The 25,598-nt window shown below is 41.9% G+C and overlaps 1 protein-coding gene across 10 annotated transcripts in view; it reads right to left on the reverse strand.

Annotated features, from left to right (window-relative positions):
- Positions 1–25,598, reverse strand: part of AKAP13 (A-kinase anchoring protein 13) — a 290,558-nt gene that overhangs the window by 106,587 nt on the left and 158,373 nt on the right. For all 10 annotated transcript variants that reach the window (XM_067471354.1, XM_067471352.1, XM_067471349.1 and 7 more), the window contains one exon: positions 20,144–20,220. In XM_067471354.1, coding sequence (XP_067327455.1) covers positions 20,144–20,220 — 77 coding nt within the window. The remainder of the gene's footprint in view (positions 1–20,143; positions 20,221–25,598) is intronic.

Consider the following 25,598-nt stretch of genomic DNA (forward strand, 5'->3'; position numbering starts at 1 on the left):
TTACAGTTACATTATTCAGGCTTGAGCTGTGCACGTGCTTAGAGAGAGAGAGAGAGAGAGAGCGTTTTGAGTGTATTCTTGCGTCATGAGCTGCTGGAAGTATTTTTTTCCAAATGGACAAAGAAAGACCATTTTAAATCTCTCTAAAAGGACATTATGTGAGTTAATATAACCGCTCACATCATTGTACATACGTTGTTCTGCATTAGGAAAAGTAAATTACTTATTCTTTATTGATCACCTGCGTAGCATATTTTCTTTCTTTGACAAGACAGTGTGTGGACTGATAAAACGTGAACTATGTTACATTACATTATGCCACAGGTTTGCCATTGCTTTCCTCTGAGGCTGAGAGAATGTGACTTGCCCAAGGTCACCCAGGGGATTTCCCTGCCTGAAGGCAGACTTAAATCCTGGTCCCTGATATCCTGTCCACTATACTACAGATATTGTTTGGAGATCCATTTTTGAAAATCTTTATTCGCATCAGAATTTACTTAATATGACTTACATCTACTTCCATCTTTCCCGAGCCTCCAATGAATAGGATTTGCCATTAGCTCCCCCTTCCCTTCTCAAACTGGGTTTTAGCTATTGTCAACTTCTTCATGACATAAACAGCTGTGGTGCAAAATCACCACACTGCTTGCGTTCACAATTACGACTGTATTTGCCTCATGTTTTGGATGGAATTGCTGTTCCACCGCCCACAGATTGTAGGTCTCCAATTTCAGGCACAAGGAAGTCCCTTTACAGCTACAGCAGAGGAAAGGCAAGAAGAAAGCCACCAGTGTGCTTGAAGAGATTGCTTTGGCAGTTGTGTAGTGTGTGTGTATATATAAGCATATACTAGTGCTTCTCCAATTTAAAACCTGAGTCACCGTGAGCAGACACACCGCTACACAAGCAGGCACACAAGAGCACAGCTTGGAAAGGCAGCCATTCCCAATCTGTCACTTCTGCACCAGGCCTAGTGCGTGATGACAAAGAAATACATTCACTAATTGAGATGTCCTGCAAGTACACAATATCTTGCCAAAGGGAAACAGTATCTTTACATGGTCCTGTGTTTTAGGCCAATTTAAATCTATCTCCCTAATGTAGATATAGGAGAGATGGAATTTGTGATTGCTTGCCCACCGGAGCATGTTTAATACCCATTTTACAACCCAATTCAAAAGGTTGGTAGTTACTGAGTTGCTATGGGTTTTCTAGGATGGATGGCCATGTTCCAGAAGCATTCTCTCCTGACGTTTCACCCACATCTATGGCAGGCATCCTCAGAGGTTGTGAGGTCTGTTGGAAACTGGGCAAGTGAGGTTTATATATCTGTGGAATAATGTCCAGGGTGGGAGAAAGAACTCTTGTCTGCTTGAGACAAGTGTAAATGTTGCAATTGGACAGATTGATTAGCATTTAATGGCCTTGCAGCTTCAAAGCCTGGCTGGTTGCTGCCTGGGGGAATCCTTTGTTGGGAGGTGTTCGCTGGCCCTATTTGTTTCTTGTCTGGAATTCCCCTGGATTTTTTTTTAGTGTTGTTCTTTATTTACTGTCCTGGTTTTAGAGGTTTTTTTTAATATACTGGTAGCCAGATTTTGTTCATATTCATGGTTTCCTTTTGGGCAATGCACATTGAAAGGAAACCTGTAGATGAGACTCACTCAAAATGGAGCAAAGAAGGCAGTGGCCGCTCTCTTTCTCCTCTCATTTGCTGATGTGACAGTTCCAAGTTCAATTATTAAAAACATCTGGAAGAGCTGGAGATCTGTGTGCTTTGCTGAGCTTTTCATGAAGCGAGCCAGCGATTTCGTTTCCAAACCAAAGTCTGGAGCTGCAGGATTTTGTTAAAAAAGACAACCCCCTCTTTTTTTCGCCCCTCGGTCAAGCTGTACAGCGGCTCATCCAGATAGTCCTCCTCCCCACCATCTTCTTCCAGTTGCTGACCTTTCAATGGCGAGGAAATCATAGTCACGCAGAAAAACAGAGAACCTCTTTGATATCTGTTTCATATTAGACTAGCCGTGCTGTTATGAAAGCCTGAAAATGATGCAATCTGCAGAAATACTGTGGTGCGTATTCATGTCCCAAACTATACAGTGAATGGATTCATAAAGGAAGCTGGAGTGGCTGTCCGTCTTCTTAGCCCTTTTAACCAGAATCATACTGAAAATTGGGAGTCTGCACATACTTAGGCAATCCCTCGTTGTCCGAGTAGAATAGTCTTCCAGAATCACTGCACTGCTGGGTCCATGGGTGACTGTGGAGCCCTATTCTTGATCTGCATCTTCTCCCACAGTGAGAACATTGGTTTCCAGATGGAAGGCGGTCTCGGTCAGGGTTGGCTTGATGCGCCTTTCTCTTGGCACGTTTCCCTCTTTCGCCCTCCATTTGTACTGCTTCAAATTCTGCAGCACTGCTGGTCAGGGCTGACCTCCAGCTAGAGCACTCAAGGACCAGGGCTTCCCAGTTCTCAGTGTCTATGCCAGAGTTTTTAAGGTTGGTTTTGAGCCCAACTTTAAATCTCTTTTCCTGCCCACCAACATTCCATTTTCCATTCTTAAGTTTGGAGTAGAGCAACTGCTTTGGGAGACTGTGGTCAGGCATCCAGACAACATGGCCAATCCAGCGGAGTTGATGGTGGAGGACCATCGCTTCAATGCTGGTGGTCTTTGCTTCTTCCAGCACGCTGACATTTGTCCGCTTGTCTTCCCAAGAGATTTTCAGGATTTTCCGGAGGCAGGATTTTCCGGATGGAATTGTTCCAGGAGTTGCATGTGACATCTGTAGACTGTCCACGTCTCACAGGCGTATAGCAGGGTTGGGAGGACAATAGCTTTATAAACAAGCACCTTGGTATCCCTACGGATGTCCTGGTCCTCAAACACTCTGTGCTTCATTTGGAACAAAGCTGCACTCGCAGAGCTCAGGCAGTGTTGTATTTCGGTGTCAGTGTTGACTTTTGTGGAGAGGTGGCTGCCAAGGGAGAGAAAATGGTCAACGTTTTCTAATGCTACGCCATTAAGCTGTATTTCTGGCACTGCAGAGGGATTGGCTGGTGACTGCTGGAAGAGCACTTTGGTTTTCTCGATGTTCAGTGACAGGCTGAGCTTCTCGTATGCTTCTGCGAAGGTGTTTAGAGTGGCATGTAGGTCTTCTTCTGAATGCACACAGATGACATTGTCATCAGCATACTGGAGTTCTATAACAGATGTTGTTGTAACCTTGGTTTTGGCTTTCGGTCTGCTGAGGTTAAATAGCTTGCCATCTGTCCGAGACATGATTTCCACTCCGGTGGGAAGCTTCCCATCAACAAGATGAAGTATCATAGCGATGAAGATGGAGAATAAATTTGGGGCAATAACACATCCCTGTTTGACACCTGATTCCACCTTAAATGGGTCACTTTGGGAGTCATTGCTATCCAAGACTGTTGCCATAACACATGTGAGGGAAGTACGGGATGAGATGTCAACACGACAACAGCAACAAAACTTTATTTATATACCGCTCTATCTCCCCGAGAGGACTCAGAGCAGTTTCCAAGTAACATCAACAGAGTAAACAACATAAACATAAAATCAACAAAGCAATAAAAGCATTAAAAATCACACTAGCACATATATGTTTAAAATAATCCTGCCTGTTCAGGGCAATTTAGAAAGGCCAGGCCAAAGCTTGTGCAATTTCTAGAGGGCCCGGGAAATTAGATGCAATGCTATAGCAAGCAACATCAAATAATGGGTATAGTCTATGACTGTTCATTTCCTGGGCCTAATAGGATGAAGTGACCTGGATGGGTGGTAGAAAAATACATAGCCATATTCAACAATATCTGGGCCTGAGCTAGAACTAGTTGTTCTCAAAGGCTTGTTTAAACCACCAGATCTTCAAGCTCTTACGAAAGGAGGGGAGGGATGGGGCCTGTCTTATTTCTCTAGGAAGGGCATTCCAGAGGCGGGGGGCCACCACCGAGAAGGCCCTCTCTCTCATCCCCACCAACCGTGCTTGTGACAGTGGTGGGAGTGAGAGGAGGGCCTCTCCAGAAGATCTTAAAGTTCATAGAGAGAGATGTGATCACGAAGATAGGCGAGGCCCGAACACAGCATTGACAGGGCCTGGATAACTCTATTGGACTTAATAGCCAGCCACAATTTCCATAAACTCAAATCTTGGGATTAAACCTCTCCTGTAAGGTCACAAACTACTTCCTGCATGTATTTATTTATTGTGTCAGGAGCGAGTTGAGGGTACAGTTATAATGTACCATATTTAAAACTTGGCATTATGTTAAATGTCCTTTGACCAGAAGCTGGCCACTTGGAGTGCCTCTGGTGTCGCTGTGAGAAGGTCCTCTATTGTGTATGTGGCAGGGCTCAGGTTGCATTGTAGTAGGTGGTCTGTGGTCTGTTCTTCTCCACACTCGCAAGTCATGCACTCTACTTTTGTAGCCCTATCTATTAAGGTTAGCTCGGCAGCTTGTGGTGCCAGAGCACAGCCTGTTCTGCACCTTCCAGGTTGCCCAATCTTCTGTGTGCCCAGGAAGGAGTCTCTCTTCTGGCATCAGCCACTGATTGAGGTTCTGGGTTTTAGCCTGCCACTTTTAGCCTCTCACTTGCTGAGGTGTTCCTGTGAGTATCTCTGTAGATCTTAGGAAGCTATTTCTTGATTTAAGATACTGACATGCTGGCTGATATTCCCGTTATGTGCTCCCAAAGGTAACAAAAGAACGGATGAAATGAAGGAAAACGGTTCCACGCACAATTCTGCAACTCACCCAGTGTTTGAATTAATGCTCAGGAAGCAGAAATGTCTGCCTGTCACCAACATTTCCAGAACAAATTTCAGAATGACTCACTCGATAGCCTCCCTAACATAGCCTCAACCTCTTCAGTGCAATATAAGAATTAAAGCATTAGCCTCTTCACAAAAGTACTGCAAGCCTGGAGATAATATCTGGAAGGCCTCGTTGCACAACTTAAACGAGTAACTCCTGCTGGTCTCCTCTTCTTTTCTACTTTCTTTTTCCAACCATAGCCTTGCAGGTAGGAATCTTTCTTTCCTGATTTTCGTATGCTCCTTTCGAAGTCTAACAAGGGCTCTCCAACTACCTGGTAGTAAAGGCCCAACTCCCTATAAGAGGATGATAAAAATCCCCCACTTAGCAAAAGAAATGAGATTTTTATATCTATTTAAAGGGTGCAGTAAAGCAGGGAGCACACGCTGAGCATGAACAAGATCTGAGGTTAATCCAAGGCAGGACTGAGAAAAAATTCATCTGAAATCCCAGTTGGTTGTAGTCTCTACTAAGATAGAGGGAACCAAAGCATATGACCCAGCATAAAGGCATATTCTCCTATTCTGAATAGCTCTGCTTTCCCATCTCCTCAAGAGCAAGACTTTGCCTATTTAGATTACCCAAACGGAGATACCGTCATAGATCTAGTCCGGATGCCATCTAGTGGTTTGAATATTTCACTCCCAGAAAAAAGACCCAGAAACCTTTTTAAGTGGGCTCTGTTATTACCACAGTTTTCTTGATCTTCTCACAGCTGTCACTGAATTTTCTACTGGCAAACAAAAAACCAAAACAACCAATAATTTCCCTTTAAAGTGTGTTTCAAGTCCATTTGGAGAGGCTTTCAGAATCATAGTCTCCTTAGACACAAGGTACACCAAGCTTGTCTTAAAATGCAATCATAATCCACTTTGCTGTTTGGTGATACAGCAACAGAGTCAATGTAGAAAGGCGCTTCAGTCATTGATAGGTTCTGTTGCACTCCAAGCCTGGAAACACCTATGACCACCGCACCACACAAGAGTCTAGGTATATAAGCAAACTGTTTATTGTAAAAATATATAAAAAGCATATAAAAATCAGGAATAAAAAAAGACAGCTATATAATCCAAAAAGGTTTAGCAAAAGATGATAACCAAACAATAATCCAAATGTCTCATAAAGTTCAGAGGTGACAAAGTCCAGGAACAGCCAGAATTCACAGACACAGCAAAAGTCTACAATCAAGAAGGCATAACTAGTAAAACTTGAACAGGAATATAGAAAACATTCTGGATATATTAAATTCAAAATCAAAGCTTGACTTGAACCAGGAACAAGAGAACTCAGGCTTAGCTTCTCACCCTAATGCAGCATTGCCTGAACAGACCTCAAAGTAAACAACTTGTTTAATAGATGCCCATGAAATCATGCTGTTTCCCATGAATTTCCTTCATAACTTTCCCATGTAATCTCTCTGAATGACACAAACTATTTTCAGCTCCGATTTGTAAACGAATTTTGCAAGCCTACAACTCAGTTCTCAATTCAAAATATTTATTTATTTCCAACATTTCTATCCCATCCTTCTCAATCCCCAAAGGGGGACTCATTTGGCACAATTTGATGCCATTAAATATAACAAAGCAATATAACAACAATTATAACAATAAATAGAACAATAAAAACAGTATTAACCGCCGTATCACAATTCCATCAAATTCCATATCCTAAGTACAATTTATGCCTGCTGTCCAAAAGCATGGTCCCAGAACCACGACTTCAATTTCTTCCTAAAAGACAGGAGGGATGAAGCTGATCTTACCTCGTTGGGAAGCGAGTTCCACAGGCGGGGGGCTACAGCCGAGAAGGCCCTGTCTCTTGTCCCCACCAGACGAGATGTGCACTTAACAAGGATGAGTTAAAAACAACACACATATTCAAATATGGATTTTTTTCCATAGACAGACTGAAATTAGTGTGTGTGTTACAGTCAACAGTGTCTTAGAATCAAAGAAATTCGATATTACTCATTACATTTCACAACATCATTGCCAATATTTGTGTTGCTTTGGAAAAAAAACTTCATTTTGCTATTTGTTGAGTAACTTGTATATGTAACTATATAAGTTGCAACTCATAAAGTCTAAGCTTCAGAGAATAATGCACACATCTGATAAGGTTTTGCACCCACAGTATCTCTTTTGAGAGCATCTGCGGAAGTTTGCTCTTCAAACACTGGGAGCCTAAGACCTGTTATCAATGTGTCCTAAGAATAAAAGCTTCTAAAGCCAAATAGTAAAAAGGAGGCACCTAATGTGGCTTTTAAATACAGCTAAATATGCACCATTAAAAGCTCAATGAGAAAGGATCTGCAATGACAGCCGTCCCAAACAGCAGTGAGATTAAACAAAAGCCTGTCTAAACACGAAGCTGGGAGAGCCAAGTAGACTGAACTGTGGCAGATGTTTATGTCAGGACTGGGTGGCTGATAAATCTCAGCTGGAATTCAAGGGAGGAAGAGAGGATAGGTGAGAATCTTGCTGTCTTTCTTTGGTACAAAAAGTCCAAAGTTTAATCCCTCCGTTCCGTAGCTCTAACAAAGAAGTAGCACACTTTTTGTAAGTGCTGCACTCCAGGCCTGGAAACATCTATGACCACCACATCACACAAGATTGTCCAGGAATATAAGCAAATGGTTTATTGTAAGACACATAAAAGCATATAAAAAAGCAGGAATAAGAAAGGTAGATATATAATTCAAAACAGTTTAGCAGCAGGTGATAACAATAATTCAAATGCCTCATAAAGTTCCAGAAGTTCCAGAAGTGACAAAGTCCAGGAACAGCCAGAAATCCCAGACACAGCATAAGTCCACAATCAATAAAATAATAATAATAATAATAATAATAATAATAATAATACTTTATTTATACCCTGCTACCATCTCCCCAAGGGACTCGGTGCGGCTTACAAGAAGACATAATTAGTAAAACTTGAACTGGAGCATAGAAAACATAGAAAACTTCCAGGATATATTATATCCAAAACCAAGGCTTGACTTGAACCAGGAAGCAGAGAACTCAGGCTTAGCTTCTCACTCTAACGCAGCGTTGCCTGAACTGCCCTTATAAACAACTTGTTTAATAGGCACATATGAAAGCATTACTTCCCCACATAATCTGCAATCTATTTTCGGCTCTGATTGGTAAATGAAGATTTTTGTTGATCTCAGTAGCTACAGGCAGTTTCTCCTGGGAACCCTCATCACTCAGTTCTCCGCTCGATTCCTTATCTACTGTTGCTACTTCTGGCTCCCCAGACTGGCCTTGAGGCCCTACACTTTCCAAGCCAGTTTCATCACAGAGAGGACAATCATTTCCAAGACCCAAATTTCCAGGACTTCAAGGCCTATCACTTTGTTCCACAGGAAAGCACAAAATCCTCTCTAACTCATCAGTTAATCCATCAGCTGATCTACAACAATACAGCCAATGTGGTTTGAGCCGCAAGCCACCACTGAGTCCCAGTTTTGGAGGAAATGATGAGGTGTAAATAAAGCAGTTTATCATTATGATCATAGTCATATTGATAAGAGCAATACCTGGTCTTACTAGCTGTCCAACGCACTCTGTACGGGATCTTAGAGGCTGAAGGCTTTTAACTTTGAGAGTTAACTCAAAAGTGACTCCAAGAAGGAAAATAAGTCAGGTAAAGCAAAGGCGATTATGTCTTTATTAAGAAGAGAGCCCAGCAATAGAAATCCACCAGGCAACCTTAGCCTTAACCCCCATCTCAGTAAATGTTTCCAAGAAGACCCCATGATAGGATGGTCTTAGATAACCATAAGTCACAAATGACAGTAATGACAACATTTTGTTTTGGACCCCCAAAACCTTCTGCTGACCAGAATAGCTGGATAAACTTAGCTGGGACAAAGCTGTTGGAAATGGCAACCTTCTTCAAGCCTCTGCGAGTTATTTCTTATGTATATAATTGCTTACTGTATTGTATATGTGTGTATTGGTATGCATAATTTATTTATTTATTTATTTATACCTTTCTTGAACCCAAAGAAAGGGATGGGCTGCAGACCATGTGATCAGAACTGGAACTGTTCAGGACTCAGACTCCATTTTAAAATAGTTTGCCTTTAGAAGTCAGTAGGAACTGTATACTTTAGAGCAGGGGTCCTCAAACTAAGGCCCGGGGGCCGGATGTGGCCCTCCAAGGTCATTTACCCGGCCCTCGCTCAGGGTCAACTTAAGTCTGTAATGACTCAAAAGCACACAACAATAACAACAACAATCCTATCTCATCTGCCAAAAGCAGGCGCACACTTCGCATTGAAATACTAATAAATTTATATTTGTTAAAATTGTTCTCCATTTTATTTATTGTATTGTTTTTAAGTGGCTTTTGCACTACAAATAAGATATGTGCAGTGTGCATAGGAATTCATGGGGGTTTTTTTCAAATTATAATCCGGCCCTCCGACAGTTTGGGGGACTGTGACCTGGCCCTCTGTTTCAAACGTTTGAGGACCCCTGCTTTAGAGCAATCAATAGAAACAGAATGCTGCAGCAACTCCATTGGATTTTCAGACTAGACAAAGACTCCATCAGAACTCTCAAACCAGAGAGATACTTTAGACCAGGGGTCCTCAAACTAAGGCCTGGGGGCCGGACACGGCCCTCCAAGGCCATTTACCCAGCCCTCGCTCAGGATCAACCTAAGTCTGAAATGACTTGAAAGCACACAAAAACAACAACAATCCTATCTCATCGGCCCAAAGCAGGCCCACACTTCCCATTAAAATACTAATAAGTTTATATTTGTTAAAATTGTTCTTCATTTTAATTATTGTCTTGTTTTTAAGTGTTGTTTGCACTACAAATAAGATATGTGCAGTGTGCATAGGAATTCAATCATGTTTTTTTCAAATTATAACCCGGCCCTCCAACAGTTTGAGAGACTGTGACCTGGCCCTCTGTTTAAAAAGTTTGAGGACCCCTGCTTTAGACTATGGACTGCTGATTCTAAGAATGATGCCCTGTGTTATTTGCACAGAAAAACTACTTCAAATCTGATCTGTAACTGGATTGAAATGCAAAGTAGCTGTATGCTGAATACATGACGTTTGTGAGTAAACCAACTATGTTATTTTATCAAAGACTACTTTATTTTGGTCTCTTGAGATCTAAACTAAGATGTTTTAAAGGAGAGTTGATGCTTTTGGGCAACTGAAAGAACACTTCTGAAACTATATTGTGTGTGTGTCTTTGTGTGTGTGTGCTTGTGCATTGGCATATCTTTGTACCCAACTGTTCAAAGAATTATCTCATTATTTCTCCAAAATAACCCACCACATCCTGTCTAATTTTGGACCCTAAAGAGAGTCAGCTCTGGTCAGTACTTGGATGGGAGGCCACCAAGGAATTCCAGATGTTATGGAACAGGCAAAACTGCCTCTGTGTTTTCCTTGCCTAAGAAATCATGGGGTCACAGATGACTTGAAGGCACATGTGCAGGGACACATACAACTGGATTCCCCTCTAAGGGTCCATCTGGATGAATGAAAAAGAAGAGAAAGTCCCAGATTTTGTTCTTTCTGGATTGGTTATGGAGATACATATGCATTTGTTTATCTCAGACTATTTTCTGCTTCCCTTGCTATGGCGCCCTAGAGGACATCTACATTGCAGGATGAATCAACTTGGTTCAGGAGGTGGTCATTACACAAAGTTGCATGAAAAGTCAATCTGAATGAATGACTAGTAGAGCCCCCATGTAAAATAAAAGCATGGCATTTTGGATTACGTCTCAAATTTAGATTTAGGAAAAAATTCCTTGGAGCCGAAAAGCTGAACTGCTGCTCAAGGCAGCTCTGAGGAAGCCCAGGGATAATCAGCAAAAGCAGATTCCAGTGAAATCTATACAGAAATACAACAAAGGGATTTGGCAGCCTAGCTGGGATTACAGGAGATTATTCGGCAAAGCGAGAGGCAGAATGAGAGTTCCTTCCCATTTAGGAAACGGTTAATATGTTGGTCGGCAAATGGACGTGTCGTGTCCACCTTTCTTAGTGGCCTATTGTTCCCGTCAGTCTGATGTTTTTGAAGTCCGTGAAAAGCAAAACAAAAGGACTCATGCGAAACATAACAAAAAGAAATAATGAATCCCATATGGGGACATTGAGATTATTACTTGTTTTTATAAGAGGATCAAGTTCTGCTAAGGAAGCTTATTTAATACAGATGCTCAAGTAGGGAAATCCAGCACCCAAGATCTAAATACAAGGGAGTTTTTCTCTCTCTTATTTTCTAGTTGGGAGCCAGAAGCCAACTAACTACAGTAGATTTTCAGTTAACTGGCACCCATGCCAGAAAAATGTAGTTTCTGGTTGCTTGAGAGTTACTTGGGTTCTGGCCCAAGTTACCTATCTGAACGTATCTCTGCCTATGAACCCACCAGGACTTTAAGATCTTCTGGGGAGGCCCTGCTCTCGATCCCGCCTGCATCACAGGCACGTTTGGTGGGGATGAGGGACAGGGCCTTCTCAGTGGTGGCCCCCCGGCTGTGGAATGCCCTTCCCATGGACATTAGATCAGCCCCCTCGTTAATGGTGTTTCGAAGAAGACTGAAGACCTGGCTGTTTGAACAGGCGTTTGGATAAACAGTGCAACTAATATAATGAATATAGGAAAACGGAATTACGGATGACGAGTTGGATCACGATTCTAGTTACGAGAAGTTAATGTGTTGTCTATTGATGTGTAGTTACTTAGTATATTACGGTGTTAATTGTTTTTAAATAGTGTATGTTGTTAGCATTGCATTTTTGCTCTTGTTGTAAACCGCGTTGAGTCGCCTACGGGCTGAGAAACTGCGGTATACAAAACTCCATATTGACTTGATATTAATATTGAAATAGTAAAGGTAAATGTTTTCCCCTGACACTTTCCTGAGGAGTTTTCCCTTGCAAAATACAAGCAGAGGAGTACATCTTCTCCAGGAGCGTGTCTGTGCAATGAGGCTAAAGGTTCTGTCCCTGAAGATCCCTGCCATAAATAGCCACACTGACTACTTATTCCAAGCCGGAGATTTGTTTCATGCCACAGTGAGAAAGAACTGGGGAAAAAGGAATTGCAAGGGAGGGGAAATGCATCTCCTGAAAAACACTTTTTATTTATTCATATTTATCAAGTTTTACACATTTTATCAGTATTTTTTGCATGCTGCCTTTCATTCTCTGAGCTCAAGGTGGCATTCATGACTCAATCAGACAGACAAGCATTTGCATGGTAGCAACAGGGCTCCTCTGCTAACGTTCCCCAACAACTGATATCCAAAGTCACATTGCCTCTGATAGCGGAAGTAACAAGTAGTCATCAGATAGTCATGCCTCAACACTAACTGGAGAAAATCAAAACACACAGCTGTGGCTATCTCGATTTCTTTGGGGAAGAAAAGGGCACTAAGATAAAATGCCCAGAGATGCCCCCCAACCTGGTGCCAAGTGCCAACTCCATCTGAAGCCAAGGTATATTAGCTGCTATAATTATTTGCTTCACCCAAAGCTTGCAAAAGCTGCATAAAAGGGAAAGGTTTCCCCTTGACCTTAAGTTTAGCTGAGTCCGACTCTGGGGGTTGGTGCTCATCTCCATTTCTAAGAGCCAGCGTTGTCCGTAGACGCCTCCAAGGTCATGTGGCATGGAGTACCATGACCTTCCTGCTGAAGCAGTACCTATTGATCTACCCATATTTGCATGTTTTTGAACTGCTAGGCTGACAGAAGCTGGGGCTAACAACGGGAGCTCATCCCGTCCCGCGGATTTGGACCGCCGACCTTCCAATCAGCAAATTCTGCAGCTTAGCATTTAACCTACTGCACAACCACAGTGCCCAACAGCTGTATATCACCTTTTTTAAGAAGTGAAGAGGTTCTTAAGTTTCTCCTCCAAGACAGGTTTTCAAAATACGCTGATCATTTTTCACCCAGTCCAGAGTATTTGCCAGTGAGTACACCCAGCCTGTCCTTACAAATGGAAAGCTGGAGCTCAACTACCCTCTAACCTTCCAGAAATACAGGATCAAAGGGTGGAGGAGGAGAAGGAGCAAAAAAAGCAGAAGAAATGACGAAGCTTTTTCCAGTGACAGTGACAGGGCCCAGCTGTCTACATCCATCACCTTGCAGATCAGAACAATGAAAGGTTTAGTAGGAGAATTATACAAAACAATGATAAAGGACGATGAATATGTAGTCAGAACATTACAAAATAAGTGGCAGAAGGAGGGGACACTCACAAAAAAAACCTATTGAGGAATTAAGGAAAGGGATAAAAAAAATTAAAATGGAAAAATATAAAGAATTAGAAAGGAAATTCATCTGGAAATGGTACAGGACACCAGCTCAATTAGCAAATATGGGAAGAGGATTAAGTCCAATGTGTTGGCACTGTAAAGTAGAGAAAGGCTGGTATGCACATATGTGGTGGGACTGTTTAAATGCAAACACTTTTTGGAATAAGATAATTAGAAACATTGGGAAACTTTTCAAAATAACAATACAAGTCAATATGGAATTTATGTGATGGCAATTACAAGAAATAAAAATATTGATGCGAAGAACCAAAACTTATTTAAAGCAATGATTTTAGCAGGAAATAAAGATATAGAGAGAAATGTGGTGGGAGTGGTAGGAAAGGGTGGTGGGAGGAGGCGGGAGAAAAAAAAGAAGAAAATAATAATAATAAAAATGTAATATGAATAAACATGTAAAGAATGAGAATAGATAATACAGAAATCTGTTACTATAATGTATGCCTACAATAGACAAGTATTATCTGTTCAAATATGTTATTATTTTCTTTCTCAATAATTTTTTTTTATAAAACCTTGCAGATCAGACTGTCATTGCTGAGAGCATTCAGGAAAAGCCAGGGAGATTTCAGGGTGTCAGGCATCAGACTAAACTCAGGGGAAGAAGTTGTGTCTATGATTATCACTATTATTATTATTATTATTATTATTATTATTCCATTTATCATGTTACTTTATTATTGTTATTAATTTATTATTTTACTCTATTTACTATTGTTATTACTACATTTATTATTTTACTCTATTATTATTACATTTATTATTTTACTCTCTTTATTATTGGAAGGATACATAAGCACATTTACATTGAAGAAGGTTAGAATAATGATTTAATTCAGAGTTGGGCAGTCTTAAATTACAGTTTTATGTAAATATCCAAAAACATTTAACTGATGCTTCAATTAATGCAATTCTACTGGTATCTATGTTTATTTTGAAATCTCCCCGTAGCTCATTGGAGGGAAGGATATGAGAGGTAAAGATTAAGTACTTTGGCCAAATCATGAGAAGAAAGGAAAGCTTAGAGAAGACAATGATGCTGGGGAAAATGGAAGGAAAAAGGAAGAGGGGCCGACCAAGGGCAAGATGGATGGATGGCATCCTTGAAGTGACTGGACTGACCTTGAAGGAGCTGGGGGTAGTGACAGCCAACAGGCAGCTCTGGTATGGGCTGGTCCATGAGGTCACGAAGAGTTGGAAATGACTGAACGCATGAACAACACACCTGTAGCTGCTGTGTTTCCCACCCTTGGTTTATACTTGAGTCAATCCGTTTTCCCAGTGTTTTGTGGTAAAATCAGGTGCCTTGGCTTATACTTGAGTATATACGGCAGGGGTCCTCAAACTAAGGCCCGGGGGCCGGATACGGCTCCCCGAGTTCATTTACCCGGCCCTCGCTCAGGGTCAAACTAAATCTGAAACAACTTGAAAGCACACAACAACAACAACAATCCTATCTCAACAGCCAAAAGCGGCCCACACTTCCCATTGAAATACTAATAAATTTATATTTGTTAAAATTGTTCTCCATTTTAATTACTGTATATACTTGAGTATAAGCCTAGTTTTTCAGCCCCCTTTTTAGGCTGAAAAAAAATCCCCTCGGCTTATACTCGAGTCAAGGTTATTTATTATTTTACTCTGCTATTAGTATTATTTTTATTACATTTATTATTTTACTCTATTATTATTATTATTATTATTATTATTATTATATTTACATTATTTTACTCTATTATTACTTTTATTGCATTTATTATTTTACTCTATTATTGTTATTATTACATTTATTACTTTATTATTATTATTACTACTATTATTATTACATTTCCATTATTTACTCTATATTATTATTTTTATTACATGTTATTACATTTATTATTTTATTCTATCATTATAGGTAATAGGTAAGCACATTTACATTGAAGGAGGTTAGAATAATGGTTGAATCAGAGTTGGGCAGTCTTCTCTTAAATTATAGTTTTGTGTAAATACTCAAAAGCATCCAACCTACTGACAATTACCAGTAGCAACTACATTTCTCACCCTCGGCTAATACTCGAGTCAATACGTTTTTCCAGTTTTTTGTGGAAAAATTAGGTCCCTCGGCTTATATTCAGGTCGGCTTATACTCGAGTATATACAATATTCTATTGTTTTTTAAGTGGGTTTTTTTGCACTACAAATAAGATATGTGCAGTGTGCATAGGAATTCATGTGTTGTTTTTTTTTCCAAATTATAATCCGGCCCTCCAACAGTTTGAAGAACTGTGACCTGGCCCTCTGTTTAAAAAGTTTGAGGACCCCTGATATACGGTATATGAAATTCAGCTTCACCAACACCACGAACTAGGATTGTTATGAGGATAGAGCTGGGCAATGTGTGAAAACAACAACAACAAGACAAAGATTGTACAGGCTAAAATCTAAAATACACAGATTAAAGTCAATCACATAACATGATGCCTATTTCCTGGGGAACAGACCGAAATGTAATAAAATAATGCACCAAAGTCTCGAGGATCTGGAGTCTGAGCCTGAATTATGATGACATGCTTTATCATCTAGAGAGGGAAAAAAATCCTGATGTTAAACAGACCAATGCCAGTTCTCTGACCTAATGTTTTTGCCTGGCTCCAGTCTTCTAAGCTGGTGTTATCATCACATGAAAAAGTGTTGCATCTCAGCTGTACTCTCTGACAAGTTAGAGGTGACAAATAGTAGGAAGGTCAAAAGGACAGGTCCAGCCAGTGTCAAGGGTGCATAAGCAGGTTTATTAGGGTTGTGGTGGTGCAATGGGTTAAACCCTCGTGCTGCTGAACTGCTGACCGGAAAGTGGGCAGTTCGAATCTGTGGGATGGGGTGAGCTCCCACTATTAGCCCTAGCTCCTGCCAACCTAACAGTTTGAAAACATGCAAATGAGAGTAGATCAGCGGGGAAAGGCAAAAAAGATGCTCCAAACTGTCATGCTGGACACATGACCAGAAGGTTTCAACGGACAATGCAGGCTTCACAGCTAGGAAATGGAGAACAGCACAACAGCACCTTCCCCAGAGCTGGAGAAGGTTATTATTATTATTATTATTATTATTATTATTATTATTATTATTATTACGAGCTGTATCAGAGGTGTTGTACGTTTACGTGCTTCATTCAGAAATGTGTGTCGCTTGAAAAGGAAATAAAAAGACGTGCTGTTTTGTTTTTAAATGCACACAACTCCTCCCTGGCAACAAGCACCGTTCTGCCACGGACAAGTTCAGAAAGAGGATGCTGGTGGGTGTGAGAAAAACAGTGACTAAACGAGTGTCCTATTATAGCAATTATACTTTCCTGGAATACACTGACCTTGAAGCTGGAGTGGGCTTTTTACTCCCACGCACCTTCCCACATGCCTCTCTCCTCCCTTACTTTGCACTGTCACCTCCCAGCATGGGACAACCAAGTCAGTTCAATGTCAGGGTCAATCCTGACTTTTGGGGTAACTATGGATTCCTAACCAGGAGCCTGGAGATCCCATTCATCCAGCTATGCTGACCTCTGTCCTGAGCCCTTCCTCCTGCATAATGTACCAAAATAAGGCTCAATTCAGGCCATCTTGAAGTTAGCTTAGGAACGTCTTTTCCAAAGCACAGCAAAATCAATGCATGCCTTCTGACTCCAAGCTCAGCATTTTGCCTTTTCCTCCTTCTCATACTTACTTTTGTAGGGGGAAACCCTTTTTGCTCCCTAAGTAGAAGCACAAAGCATCGTTCTTGCAAAGTAAGCATTGCCAAATCCTGAAACTTAATTCAGCCACAAATATTTGCATGGGTCGTCTTGCTTTAAGATGCCTGTCTCAGCACCGACAACAACAACGTTCTGCAGCATAAGCTCTTGAAGGTTAGAACTACTTCAAGTTCAGCACTTTACGTGTGGCCCTCTTATCGCCCACCTCTTATAGCCCACCCCAGCCCTGTCTACTTGATTGTTGCACTTTCCTTGCGCTCCCTTCAGGATGTATTGCACTCATGGGGCCTGAACCTCAGCTATGTTCTTTTTCTCAGTCATATTGTTTTGATCTTGTTTACAATTCTGATTGTTGTTATATTTTATCTGATGTTTTTAATTGGTCGTGTTTTATTTGTAATTTTTGGGTTTGTCCCTTGTAAACCACTCCAAGTCCCCTTGGGGAGATGGATGGCGGGGTATAAAAATAAAGCTATTATTATTATTATTATTATTATTATTTTACCGACACAAAAACACAGTATATCACAGCAAATGAGATCTATATGCTGGATTTCTTTATCACAAAATTACAAGTCGAACACTTCCCAAGCGTCTAGGACTGTGTGATGTATTTTCGAATGATGTGTGCAGATCCAAGTAAAGTGGCCTTTTGCAGCTGACAGATCGAGATTTTGTCAATGTTTATTGTTTCCAAATGCCAGCTGAGATCTTTTGGCATGGCAACCAGTGTGACGATTACCACTGGGACGACCTGTACTGGTTTATGCCAGAGCCTTTGCAGATTATTATTATTATTATTATTATTATTATTATTATTATTATTATTATTATATTACCAGTGCATATTTCCAAGAGTGGGAATTTCAGATAGCAAAGTCTGAAACACTAAAAAAAAAAAAAAAAGGGAATTCCTGACAGGAAATAATCAGGGCCAGCTAACACGTCCTAACAAAGGATTCCCCCAGGGAGCAACCAGCCAGGCTTTGAAACTACAAGGCCATTCAATGCTAATCAAGCTGACCAACTGCCACATTCACACTTGCCTCCAACAGACAAGAGTTCTTTCTACCACCCTCAACATATCTTACCTAGAAAACCCTGTGATAGGGTCGCTTTAAGTTTGCCGTAATTTGGAAATAACTGCAAAGCACACAGAAAGCAAGAGGAAGAGGGGAAGGAAGAGGGGAAGGAGGAGAAGGAGGAGGAGAACAGAGTGGTATGTAAAGGTTCTGGAAACCTAGTTAATTAGTTAGGTGATCCCTCGTTGTCCGAGTAGGATTGTCTCCCAAGATCAGTGTACTGGTGGTGGGTTCATAGGTGACTGTGGAGCCCTATTCTTGATCTGCATCTTCTCCCATAGTGAGGGCATTGGTTTCCAAGTGGAAGGTGGTCCTGGTCAGGCTTGACACGCCTTCCTCTTGGCACATTTCTCTCTTTCGCCCTCTATTTATGCCTCTTCAAATTCTACAGCACTGCTGGTCACAGCAGCCCTCCAGCTGGAGCACTCAAGGGCCAGGGCTTCCCAGTTTTCAGTGTCTATGCCAGAGTTTTTAAGGTTGGCGTTGAGCCCATCTTTAAATCTCTTTTCCTGCCCACCAACATTCTGTTTTCCGTTCTTGAGTTCGGAGTAGAGCAACTGCTTTGGGAGATGGTGGCCGTGCATCTGGAAAACGTGGCCGGTCCAGTGGAGTCATGATGTAGAGACAGCAATAGCCACGAGAGTAATCAAAGCAGTTTAAGTCCTGAATCTGCATCTGACTCTAGACTGGAATGCACCCAAATAAATCAACTGACATGCTAACAGTTTGGAAAGTGAATGTTTTCCTCTCCTCCGCCTCGCTTGAATTGCTCTTTCAGTCAACCTGTCCAATCCATTACATTTGTAAATATAGTAGGTATATTTTGAAGTCAGATAGGGATATAAATGTGTCAGAGGGTTAAAGACACTTCAGCACATTTTAAGTAAGGTGGTTGTGGGTTGTGTATGTGATGGTTTCCTTTTCAGCTAACTTAGCAACGGAAACTGTGGTCACTGGTCTTGGAGCAAATGTTCCTTGTGCCTTAGTATTCCTAACCACATACCAAAAAAGATTTAAAAGGACCAGCAGCCAATAAAAGGGAGAAAAAGACAGGAGCAGGAAGTGATTGACAGAACTCGAAACAGAAAAGAAGTTCCATCTTGGGCAGAACTTGAAAATGCTGTGGTTGCTGTTATTGTTAGTATTCACTTGCATCCGATATTGGAAAGCAATAACAATTAAAAACAATGCAAGAGCCAAACAAAGAAACATAAATGTGCTCCCATACTGGGGAAATACAGTAAATGGGAAAACGTTTATTAAAAAACTCTAATCACATAAGATGGCTAACAGTTGCTATCCTTGTGATATAACAAAAACAAACCAAGACAGGATGGACAGACACCTTTTGAATCGTCATCAGATTCTCTATGTTCTTGAGAGCAAACCAGCTCCATTGTCTACCACAGTGTGTCTCAACCTTCCTAATGCCATGACCCCTTAATCCAGCTCCTCATGTTGTGATAACCTCCAAACATAAAATTATTTTCATTCCTACTTCATAATTGTAATTTTGCTACCATTATGAATCGTAATGTAAATATCTGATATGCAGGATGTATTTTCATTCACTTGACCAAATTTGGCACAAATACCCAATATACCCAAATGCGAAGACTGGTGGAGTTTGGGGAAAACAGACCTTGACATTTGGGAGTTGCAGTTGCTGGGATTTGTAGTTCACCTACAATCAAAGAGTATTATGAACCCCAGAATTGGGCCAAATTTCCCCTACAGAACCCCCATGACCAATAGAAATGGAGTCCACTGGCTAACAGTTGCTATCCTTGTGATATAACAAAAACAAACCAATCCTCATCAAATTGTCTATGTCCTCCAGATCAAAGCAGCTCCACTGTCTAGCATGTGCTGCTGAATCACTATAAATCAAAACGACAAGGGAAAAGGCAAGACTCCTCTATGCACAAATGGAAAGGGATGACAACACACAACCATGAATCAACTGATCTAAACGATATTCCTTCTGCCATGTGAATGAAAGGTCACTCAATAACAAAGAGCAAGTTCAAATACATTTTTAAACAAACCCGGAACACTGGCTTCTTCCATCATAAAACCCCAACAAAAACAAAAACAAACGTTAGCATTTTGATATGTTGCATGGCTCTAAACTTCAGAAGTTTAGACAGACAAAGCACACAGAGATGGACTCACCACTCCTTCAGAAGTAGGTGTCTCCGTCGGGCCTCTTGAAGCGTCGACCTCTTCTTCGGTTTTCATCTCTATGGCCTCTGCAAGGATAGAAAACGTCGTGTGGCTTTAAAACCAACTTCCCTCCTCGCACACCACAGCTGATGTATCTCAAGTCACAAAAACAAGTTTCCGTTCAGCAAGCTCTTCCCACCTCTAACCCTCCCCAGCCATACGATGCCCCGCATCTGCTTTCCACTCCATGCAGCTGGTTTCAATCCATTCTGGGCTGTTGATTCAGTTTATGACATTTCTCCCACATCAGATAGCTTTTCAAACACTACTCGTTTGAGTGCTTCTAGAATAGGCATAGGTAAACTCCGGCCTTCCATGTATTTTGGACTTCAACTCCCACCATTCCTAACAGCTTAGGGCCCTTTCCTTTTCCCACTCAGCCGCTTAAGCAGTTCAATATAGCTTAGTAGCCGGCAGACTGAGAGAAACACCTCAGTGAGTGAGGCATCAGTCTGAGAGAGCCCTCATTGTGAGGTAGGCCTCAGTGGGAGAAATGCCTCAGTGTGAAAAGGAAAGAGCCTGAGGCTGTTAGGAATGGTGGGAGTTGAAGTCTAAAACACATGGAAGGCCCAAGTTTGCCCACGCCTGAGGTTGGGTCAACTTTAGCTGCCATGGCTCAGTGGAAGCATGGGAATTGCGGCTTGGTGATGCACCAGCCCTCTTTGACAGAGAAGGCACAAAGGAATCATAATTTTTGTGCCTCCATAAAGGCGCACAATGGAGAATCTATCAAAGGTTTTTGGGTGTGATGGAGAGGACTAGAAGCAGTACAGCGGTGTTTCTCAACCTTCCTAATGCCACAACCCTTTAATACAGTTCCTCATGTTGTGGTGTCCTCCAACCATAACATTATTTTCGTTGCTACTGTAAATTTGCGACTGTTATGAATCACAATGTAAATATCTGATATGAAGGATGTCAGCTGCATTAAGATCACTCTGACCAAAAGGTCATGAGTTCGAAGCCAGCCCGGGCTGGAGTGGGTGTCCAGCCATTGTGTAGCCCGTTGTCGACCTTTGCAACCCGAAAGACAGTTGCATCTGTCAAGTAGGAAAATAAGGGACCACCTTGTGTGGGAGGCTAAATTTAAATAATTTATGAGGCCATAAAGAAAGAAGACTCCAGGGAATGTGGAATGCGGAAGAACTTCATCGGTGTCGTTGATGGACGATGAAAAGCAGCAGCTCCCCTGGCGGCCAGAAAAAAGTTAAATAGCCTTTGTCTGTTAAATGTTGTTTGTCAAACTGGCATTGAATGTTTGCCATATATGTGTTTACTGTAATCCGCCCTGAGTCCCCTGCGGGGTGAGAAGGGCAGAATATAAGAACTGTAAATAAATAAATAAATAAATAAATGTCTTTTTCATTCACTGGACCAAATTTGGCACAAATACCCCATATACCCAAATTTGAGTACTGGTGGGGTTGGGGTGGATTTATTTTGTCATTTGGGAGTTGTCGTTCACCGACAATCAAAGAGCATTCTGAACTCTACTAATGATGGAATTGAACCAAATTTGACACACAGAATTCCCATGACCAACAGAAAATACTGGAAGGTCTTGGTGAGCATTGACCTTGAGTTTTGGAGTTGTAGTTCACCTACATCCAGAGAGAGCTGTGGACTCAAGCAATGATGGATCTGGACCAAACTTGGCATGAATACTCAATATGCCCAAATGTGAACACTGATGGAGTTTGGGGAAGATAGATCTTGACGTTTGGGAATTGAAGGTGCTGGGATTTATAGTTCATCTACAATCAAAGCGCATTCTAAACCCCACCAATGATACAATTAGACCAGACTTCCCCCACAGAACCCTCATGAACAACAGAAAATACTGTGTTTTCTGATGGTCTTTGGTGACTCCTCTGACACCCCCTCATGTCCTGACCCCCAGGTTGAGAAACGCTGCAGTACAGAATGGTGACAAAGCCAAAATGTTGACAACTACGCAGCAGGAGCAACCATAGTTTGAAGGGGGGGACGGGACTAGAGGAGGGGATTTGTGATTGAGGAAGAGCCACAAAACCTTTCTGCTCTTGCAGAGCAAGGGGGCTGCCAGGAGAGGATTTTGTGTTTGTTTTCATGGAATCGTGGTTTCTTCTCCGCAAAGGCAAAAGGGAGAAGGGGGAACACACAGAGCATGTCTTGGCAAGCGAGGGCAAGCTCAGCAATAGCTCAGAACAAATAAATGAAGGCAAGTTTGGCAAGAGGGGCCAGCCACAAACAAAAGGAGGGGAGGGAAGACTGGATCTTTCCTAGTTTCTGCAACACTGGGAGTGGGGTGGAAAGAGAACTATTTTGAAGTTCTCTTTCTGGAAAATGTGTAGGGAAATGTATTGAAAACAAGTTAGTGTGAGGAGCATAACACATCGATTCATTCATCTAGGCCCAGAAATTTCAGTCAACTTGAATCTAGATGCATCCAACCAAATTTCAGTTAGAACTAAGGTTGCTGTATCTTCGTCCCCTTGATTGTCACACTTACATGACAGGCAGATACAACAGAGTTGGAAGAAACCTCATAGGACATCCAGTCCAACCCCATTCTGCCAAGAAGCAGGAACATCACATTCAAAGCAACCCCGACAGAGGGCCATCCAACTTCTGTTTAAAAGCCTCCAAAGAAGGACCCTACACCACACTCCAGACAGAGAAAGAGTTCCATTGCTGAACAGCTCTCTCTCTCAACATTAGGAAGTACTTCCTAATGTTCAGGTGGAATCTCCTTTCCTGTCCTTTGAAGCCATTGTTCCATTGCGTCCCAGTCTTCAGGGCAGCAGAAATTAAGCTTGCTCCCTCCTCCCTATGACTTCCCCTTCCCTCTTTATCTATGACCCTCATCATGTCTCTTCTCAACCTTCTCTTATGCAGGCTAAACATGCCCCGCCCTTGAAGCCGCTCCTCATAGGGCTTGTTCTCCAAACCCTTGATCTTTTGAGTAGCCCTCTGGACATATTCCAGCTTAGAGTCAACATCTCCTTTTAATTGCAGCGCCCGGAATTGGACACAGTGTGATTCCAGATAAAGTGATCTGACCAAGACAGAATAGAGGGGTAACATGACTTCCTTGGATCTAGACACTAGACTCCTATTTATGCAAGCCAAAATCTCACTGGCTTTTTTAGCCACCGCATGACATTGCTAGCTCATATTCACCTTCCTCCCTACAAGGACTCCAAGAACAACATGGGCCTTCCATGTTGGGAACAGCTGTATCGACTGAATTTGGCTTCAGGAGAATTCCTTCTAGATTTGAAATAGGATGTTTCAGAGTTTGGAATAGCTACATTTTTATTAGAATTCCCAGAATTCAAACAGTAAGAAAGGGATGGAAGGTCTGGATGCTGTCTCTCCAGTGTACCAAACCTGCTCTCAGGAACCTGTTCTCCAGATAAATCAGACTCCACAGATACAAAATAGCAGTTGGGCAATCTATAAAACACGTTGATCAATAAATCGTGTTACACTTAAGAGCCCTAGATGTACTAAAACAGTGGTTCCAAACCTTCTTTTGACCAGAAACCACTTGACCAGGGACCACTTTGACCAGAGACCACTTTCCAACATTAGTACCAAAAGGGAGCTGATTCAGTTCTTGGTCAACTTTAGATCCAGTTTGGTGTTTTGGAGTGCTGACTCAGAAAACTGCATTGGATAGACCACATCAGCTCTAGTTTCTGATACAGAACATATGCCATCCTGTAGTCGCCATCTACTCGCCACGGAAAAACATATTTAATAAGCCACAGCACTCGTATATGAGGTTTCACGAGGCCAGTCACTCTTGTTGCAATTTTGTAGTAACTGCGAGGCTGAGGACCATATTTTAGTTCTTGCAAACCACTGGTGGTCCGCAGACCACAGGTTGGGAAGCACTGATCTAACAGATAGATAACATGATGGGATACAGGAGGAAGTAAGTGCTGTTCCTGTGGAAAAGTTTCCCCTTCATATATGTGTTATTATAAATTCCATAATGCTATCTAAATTGCATCTGCAATAAGTGAGGCATAGGTTAGTGTACTGGATTTGTTCATCTTCATGTTCTAGAATTCTATACCCATGTTTTAGCCCAACCTGTGGTCCGCAAGACTGAAAATATGGTCCGCGGCCTCACCATTAGTACACTTTGCCTTGAAACCACACAGCAACGAGAGCGACTGGTCTGGTAAGCCCTCTTATACTGCCGGGGTAACAGGGATATTGGGAGGGAAGAGGCTGACTACCCACGAAAGGTTACTGCTACCACACCAGCTCTAGATCATTACATATTTTCTGTGGGTGAGCAGATGGTGACTACTGGATGGCATATGTTCTGTATCAGAAACTAGAGCTGATATGGTCTATCCAATGCAATTTTCTGAATCAGTACCTCAAATAACCAGACTTAACCAGCTGACCAAAAACTGATTCATAACCTTTTTGGTACTAATGTTGGAGAGTGGTCCCTGGTCAAAAAAAGGTTGGGAATAAGCATTTAGATAAAGTGGTGGAAAAAAGAAAGAAGACAGTTTTGTAGGTACATCTCCAGCCATTATCTCTGCTGGCCATACTTGTGTCAACTACTTTTAACCAAACGGAAGAGACAAAACAACTACCCTCTTCTCCACAGCAATGTCATCTCCTGCCCAGTCTTCTGGAAACAGCTCCTACTTTTCATAAGTGTTCAGTGACAAATCTGGTTCTCAATACCCAGAAGATGTTTTGTATCTCAACTCCCAGAATCCCTGGCCATGCTGGCTGGGTGTTGAACCACCAAACATATTAAGACCCAGGAGCCCTTCTTGTTTCTGGTGTCGCTGTGACTCCTTTGCTCCTTCGGAGCCTACCTTTCAAATGGAGAGAAGACTTGCTGATGGGGAAGCGGGAGACGTATAAGCTCCACTGCTTAATTCCATTTTTGCTCGTTTCTCAAGCTGTCCCGAGGCCAGTAATGAACTTCACCGACAAAATGAGCCCAAGTAAGAATACTTCCGCACTCGCTGGTCCCAAGATCGAATCTGCAGCAGGTGCAGAGCAGGAAGCGCAGGCTAATTATAGTCTTGCCTTGCCAGCCCCTCGCCTGCGCCCCCAGCATGCCTTCGTGCCCTCTCTGACCAATGGGAGAACTCTGCTCTGTGATTAAGCTGTTTTGATGCTGACGAGCTTTCTTTGTTTGGCTTCCAATTCAATCTACCTGGTGGGCAGGCATTTCCAAGTCCAGGACACTCCAGATCCATGAAATTCAGTGGAAACGCCAGCCTTCCTTGCTCTATTGTACATTTGGATCTGGTGGTTCTTTCCCATTCCAAATCAAATCAAAACCTTCCACTGATGCCATCCGACATCAAAGTCCCAGGAAGACATAAAGCAGTGGGAGAGAATAAATACAGTCTGGGACAAGGAGGAGGAGGAGGAG

Source organism: Anolis sagrei, chromosome 9, assembly GCF_037176765.1.
Source record: "Anolis sagrei isolate rAnoSag1 chromosome 9, rAnoSag1.mat, whole genome shotgun sequence".
Lineage (NCBI taxonomy): Eukaryota > Metazoa > Chordata > Lepidosauria > Squamata > Dactyloidae > Anolis > Anolis sagrei.